General features: G+C 40.6%; 1 protein-coding gene across 1 annotated transcript in view; it reads left to right on the top strand.

Moving 5' to 3' along the window:
- Nucleotides 1-1,049: 1,049 nt before the first annotated feature.
- The window catches only part of LOC108802150 (excitatory amino acid transporter 2-like), a 14,327-nt gene continuing 7,080 nt past the window's right edge, over nucleotides 1,050-8,296 (top strand). Inside the window, 3 exon segments of the mRNA XM_018574026.1 lie at nucleotides 1,050-1,075; nucleotides 2,638-2,777; nucleotides 7,889-8,041. Of these exon segments, the coding sequence (XP_018429528.1) occupies nucleotides 1,050-1,075; nucleotides 2,638-2,777; nucleotides 7,889-8,041 (319 nt within the window).

Below are 8,296 nucleotides of genomic sequence, written 5' to 3'. Positions count from 1 at the left end.
ATAATTGGAACACATTTGATGTGGACTTCAGAACACATGCCGTGTTGTGGATAATTATCCTGGTTAAAGGTGGTGGATCCATTTCCAAGGAATTTTTTTTTGCGTGGTGCATGAAACACAGTTGCACATTAAGATTGTGGACTTTGCAACATTGAATTTATTATTTGTAGCACATATTTGTTATTTAGTTCTGGCCCTATATGTGGATATAAAATTGTGGGGGTATACTGTGGGGTTATACTGGTATTTTTATTGTAGATAGGGCTTTTTCTAAGCTAAACAGTTACAGGGCAATATTTTCATTTCTTTGGAGTGCTTTTTTTCATTTTTATTCTATGTTGATAGGGCCAGTTCTAACTTTGGGGAACTCAAAGTGCAGGATTTACTTGTTACTAACTATCTGTTCTTAGAGCTGCCTTTTTTTTGCAGAATGCTGATTCATTGTTTTAAAGAAAAAAAAGGTGCAAAAACAGTGTGAACCTAAACCACCTCACATTATATCATTTACATTCACCACTTCCCCCTATCCTCATAGATAAAAGTTAGGTATACACCAGTTAGGCCTATTATCCCTGATGAAAAGTGTCTTGTTGCAGACCAGTTTTACACTGCTGTGTGTGCTGCAGTTTCTTCATTTATCTAATAAAGCCCAGCCTGTGTTTTTTGTCTCTAGTAAGTTTGGGCCTAGCTTTGCTATTTAAAATTATCCTGTTGATGAGCAATTTTACAGTGCTGTACCATCTGCGGTCTCTTCATTCTTGTGAAAAAACACCTGCCTGTTCTTTTTTCCTCTAGTACATTTCAGCCAGTTTTCCTTACATGAAAATGTCTTTTTTGCTGGCCAATTTTACACAGCTTTGTCATCTGCAGTCTCTCAACTCTTAATGGAAGTTTGAAATTGGCCAGAGGCAGGACAGTTTTTCATCAGCGAGAACAAGGACAGACTGAGCAAACCACTGGCCAATTTCTATCTGCCAGTCATAGCGGGGCTATTAGAGCTTAATAGAGAAAACATGCGTCCCTGCTAAAACTACCTAAAAAAAGCTGAAATGAATCACATTGGGGTGCTGTTGCTGTATGTAAGACCAGCTAATTGTAAAAGAAAAGAGTCAACTCCACAGGCAAAAATGCGCTGCCAGTATATGCTGTCGCCTAGACATTGTATTGTTCCATAACACCTTGTGCAGCTTTATTTATTTATTTGATATAAAAACAATTTTTATTCAAAACATATAGGTACTGTAAACTCTCTGTTATTCAGTATTCAACTAACCAGAACCCTCATCTAACCAGAAAAAAACAAAATCCCCTGTGCACTTACTATTCTACTGATCTGTGGCATGTATTATCCTGGAAACGATCATGTGTCTATTTGTCTTAATGTGCTTTTGATTACTGCATTTCAATATTAATATGAAGTCAATACACAGTTTATATTATGGTATAGTATGGGGTATGGCATTAGTTAGACCTATTTTTATTAGTAACTCTCAAGCAACCAGGAACTACATTTATTCGGAATTTACCAATGCCCCTGGATGCCGGATAACAGGGAGTTTACTGTATACAAAAACCAAGTTAAAAAAAAAAGAACTTTCTCATCATACAATCCTATTATGAGTTATTTCACTTAGAACATGCAAACAAAATCAAAATTATACAAAAACAATCGAGATGCATCTTTAATCCCATTAGGACAGTCAATACACTTTTTTTATGTAGAAATGCTTTAAAGCTGTGCATGATTTAACCATGTACCCTCAATGCCACATGAAAAGGTCCTCTACCCGTTGTATGGTTTTTCCAAAAAAAAATGATTTGCATTGGTACATGTCCTCCATGGCAGTGCCCAGCTTCCCATGCCTTTTTTTGGACCAAGGTTTTCTTATTAGTCCTGAAAATGGCAAGAATTTTATAATGGTATTGCCCCCCATTCCCCTCCCCATAGAATTCAATGGAATTCACCATTAATTTCTGGTATGCTGTAGGCAGGATTTGTCAAAGCCTTGGCAAATGGATCTCAGGCAGATGTGCCCATCCCTAGTTAAGATATAACTCTTTATTATTCTGTTGACAGATGGGATAGCTCCTCTTAAATGCTTCCAGAATGACCACCCTGCTTTAACATCATTAGTGGCCTTTGAGAGCCATGTTGTGGGTGTCTGGGCCCACCTCCACCAAATGGATCATCAACAAATTCCAACACGTGTGACCAGCTTTAGGTTGGCTTTATTGATACAATCCAACTCTATGTGAAACTCAGAATCAAGTCACCAGACACCCCCAAGAGTGATAATGAGATTTTCTGGCAGAAGTGCTCATTATCACTTACAGATATTTTTCAGCTTTGTTTGACTGACCAACCTTCTCTTTTCTCAATAAGAGGAGGGAAAGAGAGTGACAACTACAAGGATTGACAAATGTCTCTCCGCCCATAGTTGATGTGGAGGCATTTATCTGTCTATGGCCAGTCCAGAAGACAAGAGGTCCCCATCAACAGTAAGCATTCATTCACACAATCGGTTATTGTGTTTCTGGGTTCTTTTCGGAGGGATTATGTCATGTGATCAACTTGAAAATAAGGTGTTCTCAGTGGAGTTTTTTTGTAACTGTTTTCTGCAACTTTGTATCTTTCAGTGCCAACAATACCCCAAAACAGGTGGAAGTGCGCATGCACGATAGTCAGCTGACCTCAGATGAAGTGCGCCCCAGATCACCATGTCTGAGGATGTGTGACAAGCTTCGGAGCAACCTCCTGTTGACCCTTACAGTATTTGGTGAGTCATAGATTTCAATATGCTTACTGATCTTTGGCCACTGATCATGTTTGGATTCATATCACGTGCCTTGCATTTAGAGCACGTTGATGCATTTCAAGTTTATGTAAATGCTAACTATAAACTTCCTTTATTTGCTCTGGTAAATATACCATTGAAAGCACTCAATACCAGGTAATCCCAGATGAGTTTTCAAGGATTGCTTAAAGGTGGACAGCAAGGGAGATAAGCAGACAGATTGGGGTAAGGAGTTCCAGAGGATGGGAGACACTCTGGAGATGTTCTGGAGGTGAGCATGGGAGGAGGTGACGAGAGCTGGAGAATAGGAGGTCTTGAGAGGAGCATAGAGGACAGTTTGGGTGATATTTGGAGATATAGTCAGGGGCAGAGTTGTAGATGGCTTTGTACGCTGTTGTTAGTATTTTGAAATTTGTTGGGCAAAATAGTTCTTGATCCTGCCAGAAATAAAGTGCTTTCCTGTGCTCTGTGAACTCTGTGATCTTATCTCAAGCAGTGTTATCAGCCCTGTCCTGTTCACTGCTGAAAATGACCTTTTCCACCATATTATGGGGAATAGGAGGCATTCTGTAGTCCTCTCTTTGGATGACAATGATGGTCTGCCATAGATACAGTATAGTGAGTGAGTGTTGTCACCCTACGGCAGAATGTGTGTTACTGACAGGGTCACCAGGTGAAAATAGGAGAAACAGGGCCTGAAAAAAGAAATCTAATGCAGCTACCATATCTAAGGAATGTTAAACCTCTATATATTAAATTTATGCTCTTGGATTTAGATAGTAGCAAAGTAGAGAAGTCTATTGTTAAGGTTTAAATACTTATACATATCTGGCAGCTTCAGGGCTTCTGTGTAACTTTGATATGCAAATACTGACTTTTAGAGGCAAAGTCAATGGCTGACCTATACCTCCTCCACACACTTCTTATGCCTATTGCCTAACTATTGGTTAACGACCCTGTGCAAAATCTGGGGGAGGATGGGACTGTCCAATGGAGGTGTGAGGGAAGGGTCACCTTGGTGTGTTGTGTGTTGGGGTCCTTGAAGGCATTAGGGATGCCGTGGGTTTATTGACAAGGATTGGTGAACCATCATAGGTGTGGTGTCATTTAAGTGGTGGTCAGTTGATTTGACCACTTAGTTTTGGCCGGTGAAGTGTCTGCAGTTTGCGGCTGGGGGCCCTATTAGTAATATCTGAAGCCGCAGATACAGGTATGGGACGACATTCTGGTTATTTGAAGCGCCTTCAAGGATTCGGAAACCTGGGTTAAACTGGATAATTGTGTTAATTTCTTATGAGTATATATTGTAATTATTTTTCTATTCAATTTTGTATTTATTTTTGATATGGTTATTAAAGATACAAGTGGCTGCTGTGGCCTTTGTAAATCCATACAAGTCTGGAGTGCCTTATTTGAGTAGAATGGTGGTGGGGGAGGTCACAGTAGTAAGGGGTCCCTCTGAAAATACCCTTGTCATGTAGAGACAAAGCGATAATTTTGCCACTTTATAGATTGCTGGTATGGCCTCATCTTGAGTATGCTGTTCAGTTTTGGTCAGCAATCCACAGAAAGGATGTCCTGGAGCTGGAGAGAGTCCAGAGAAGGGCACCGAAGCTAATTAAGGGGCTGGAGGACTAAAGCTATGAGACAAGGTTACCAAATTTAAACTTGTTCACGCTGGAAGTGAGGAGATTAAGAGGGGACATGATTTTGATGTACAAAATATTTAGTGGTGATGGCAACATCAGCAGTAAACTCCATAACGAGGACCAGTGGCCACCACCTAACATTGGTGGAGAAAAGATGTAACCACAAAGGGCGCAGGGGATTCTTTTCAGTCAGAGCGGTTACATTTTGGAACTCTCTGCCACAAGCTGTGGTATCAGCTGAGAGTACTAAATCATTCAAAATTCAATTAGATACTGTCCTAAGAGACGGTAATATACAGGGGTACAGGTACTCTTAAAAGCTAGATTACACAGGGACTCGTGAAGTCGATGGACCTGTGTCTTTATTCAAGCTCAAGTACTACGTATCCATGTAACTATGAAAAGTACAAAACAGGGACCTGAAGTGGTGAGATGTGACGTAGACACCCTTGCATATAGCTTTGAATTCTGGGTCTCATTGTAAAACTGGACAGACCTATGTAGCCCATAGCAAATAATCAGGTTGCAGTCTCTTGTTTTTCCAGGCTTAAAAATGAAAAGGAAAATTGTATTGGTTACCAGAGACAAAAAGCCAGCTTCCTTTAAGACACTGATCAGTAAGAACAGCATAGGGTGGTCTCTTAGGATTCCATTGTTGTGTGTTCAAAGTAGCAAGGCTTTGCTAATGGCTTTCAAATATATTTTCCTTAGTTAATGAGTAATTTAGAAACGTGTTTTTGGCTGGAAACCCTCATTAGCAGAAGTAATAGTGGATGGATAATTAAAGCAAGATGTTCTCATATTATATTCCAGAATATTGACGTTACCAACCATGCGGAAACGATTGAAGGAACTGTGGAATGCTCATAATTGATTGTGCAGCCGGACTACAGCGCAATGTATTATTTCGAGGATGGTTACAAACAGTAAAAGTGTATTTAAGTACTTCCTGCGCTAATGCAGAAGCATAGTGGTATTTGCTTAAAGTGCACAGGTGCCCTGTCAATGGATATTAAAGTATTTACTTATTCTTAACAGGCAGTAAAAGAACTTAAAAACAAGACCTAACTGACCTCTGTAGCTTAAGTTACTGTGGAGTAATTCACCTATAAAGATCTCTAACAGCTTACAGTGCCTGCTGTTTGTTTACAAACATGCTACCAAGATTCTGCTCCCATAGAAAATAAGGGGAGAGGAGATTTCAGGGCCCCTGTTGTGAATTTTGAAGATTAATTTCTCCTCATTGCCTGCAGCCTCAGAGGTTAGTCAGGGCTTATATTATAGTATTTTTGCTGTTTGTTTAGAATATGTAAATATTTTAATGTGCATATTTATTACAGCTATTAATATAGCGCCAACTATTTATGCAGCACTTTACATAGATGAACATTCACATCAGTCCCTACCCTCAAGGAACTTACAATCTAAGGTCCCAATCTCACATAGAGGGTCAACTTAGAGAGGAGCTAATCAACCTTCCAGCGTGTCTTTGGAGTGTGGGAGGAAACCAGAGTACCCGGAAGAAAATCACGCAAGCACAGGGAGAACATGCAAACACCTTGCCGATAGTGACCTGGCTGGGATTCGAACCTGGGATCCCCAGTGCTGCAAGGCAGAAGTGCTAACCACTACGCCACTGTGCTGAAGATTAGGGACAGGTTCAGGGTAAAGTGCTTCTATACCAAAAACATTTTTTTTATGTTTTCAAAATAAATAAATGGTTATTTCCCCTGTCAGTTTTTTTTAACTGTCTGTTGCCTGAGCTCATCTGTCTGTTGTTTCTCCTTTCACTATCTAATCTGAGGCAGAGAACCTTGAAATGGTGGAGAGCTACTTAAACAACATGGAATAAATTTAAACATCCCCACTTTAAAAAAAAAAGATAATTTAGCAATGCCCCATTAAAAGCTAGGAAGGTTTCCAGAAATGCAGAGATCACTGGTATGTAAATCACCTTGCAGGGGTCAGTAGTAACACAGAGTACAGGGGTCTGGAGTAAGGCTAGTGATCCTTGTATAGATCTCTCTAGTACAGGAATCAAAAAGATTGCGGCATCAAATGTTATTGTTGTCAAATTACTTTGAAAATCTAAATTTGATTATGAAGACAAGTGAAAGCAAGCAGCACAGTGATTTATGTTGTGGAAATGAATTGAGGTGAATTGCTGCTGGCATTGACATCCTTTGGCTGGGTTGATATTAGTACAGATAAATGGCAATGAGACACAGCTTCCTGTTCTGGTGGACTTATCCCCGCTGGTCCCCACTGATCCACTTTATACCTGCCCGACGTTCATAAAGGATACATTTTGGCACCAGAGGCTCAAAGTAGCCTATCATGTGAGACACATGGAGGCTACCATTGCTCATCTCCTTCTGAAAATGCTAGCTACCTGGCTGTTATGCTAACCCGTTTCCTGCCACCCACATAAATATTGCATTGGTGGCAGCGCCAGAGTGTAAACAAACCCCTGACTGCTACAGCAGCCAGGAATTTGTCTACAATTTTACAGTGAGCTGTTGGCTTTTCCATAGACATAATATAGCCACCGTATCACCTTTAATCATTTTAGGGCCATCATTTACCATTTACTCTTACAGATAAGCTGTGAAGGCTTTTAAATCGCCACCAACGTTTTGGTACCAGATTTCAATGCAACCTTTTATATTTTACCCCAGAATTGGGTATTTTATTGTGTTTTGGTAATCTTCAGGCCTAAAGTGTACATTTCGACATGGGTGGCACAGTGGCGTAGTGGTTAGTATTTCTGCCTTGCAGCACTTGGGGTCACTGGTTTGAATCACAATCAGGTCACTACCTGCAAGGAATTTGCATGTTCTCCCTGTGCTTGCGTGGGGTTTCCTTCCACACTCCAAAGACATGTTGGTAGTTTTTCAGCTCCTGTACAAATTGGCCCTTGTATGTATGTGAGATAGTGACATTAGATTGCAAGATCCTTGAGGGCAGGGGCTGATGTAAATGTACAACTATGCAAAGTGCTGCAAATTGTTGGAGCTATATAAATACCTGTGATAATAATGTATGGGAAAACATTGTGTTGGTGGGGAAAGTGTTAATACAGTCATTTGACCCATGACAAGTTTGTAGATACGAGCTTCTGCATTTTCTTTCACTTTACTATCTGCATGCCTAATCCTGTAAGGGTCACATACTGTAACAGGCTTCTTTAGAAGGAGGTCGGGTGCCAGGATTCCACCCAGTGATGGTAACCTGGAGATAACATGATAACCTGGAGATAACATGGTAACCTGAGATGTCATGGTGGTGCTACAGAATGTTTATCAAGCATATACACATAGTAGCAGGTTAGTCTGTTATGGATTACATAGAGGGTCTGGTTATGAGGTTTCCCAGCATTTCATGCTGCCTGTCATTGCTCAGACTCTTTTCTAATGCCTATCCCTCCCTTTTTTTGTTTTGCAGGTGTTATTATGGGAGCAGTACTTGGTGGTCTTCTTCGGCTGGCCTCTCCCATCCACCCCGATATTGTCATGGTGATAGGCTTTCCAGGAGACATTCTCATGAGGATGCTGAAGATGTTGATCCTTCCTTTAATTATCTCCAGTTTAATCACAGGTCAGTTCTTACAGATTCTGTATATTAAGCAGTGTGAGCTGTGAATGCTGCAATATTAGCCTGACACCAGTCTGATAACAGACTTTAGAGGGCTCTCATCCAGTGGTACCTTAGGGAAAGTTCTGACGGGTTCAGGGGGTACATCGGCTTGTCATAGTAAAAACATCTCGGACGGAAGCATTCATTTCACCCTCCCCCAGGTTTTTTTTTATTCTTCAATTCATTGCAATGTTTTAGCGGGGGGGGGGGGGGGGG

The sequence above is a fragment of the Nanorana parkeri genome, unplaced genomic scaffold, assembly GCF_000935625.1.
Source record: "Nanorana parkeri isolate BGI_ZX_2015 unplaced genomic scaffold, ASM93562v1 scaffold2684, whole genome shotgun sequence".
NCBI classification, from domain to species: Eukaryota; Metazoa; Chordata; class Amphibia; order Anura; family Dicroglossidae; genus Nanorana; species Nanorana parkeri.
Note: the sequence above shows the minus strand (reverse complement) of the source record. Positions and strands in the feature narration are given on the sequence as shown.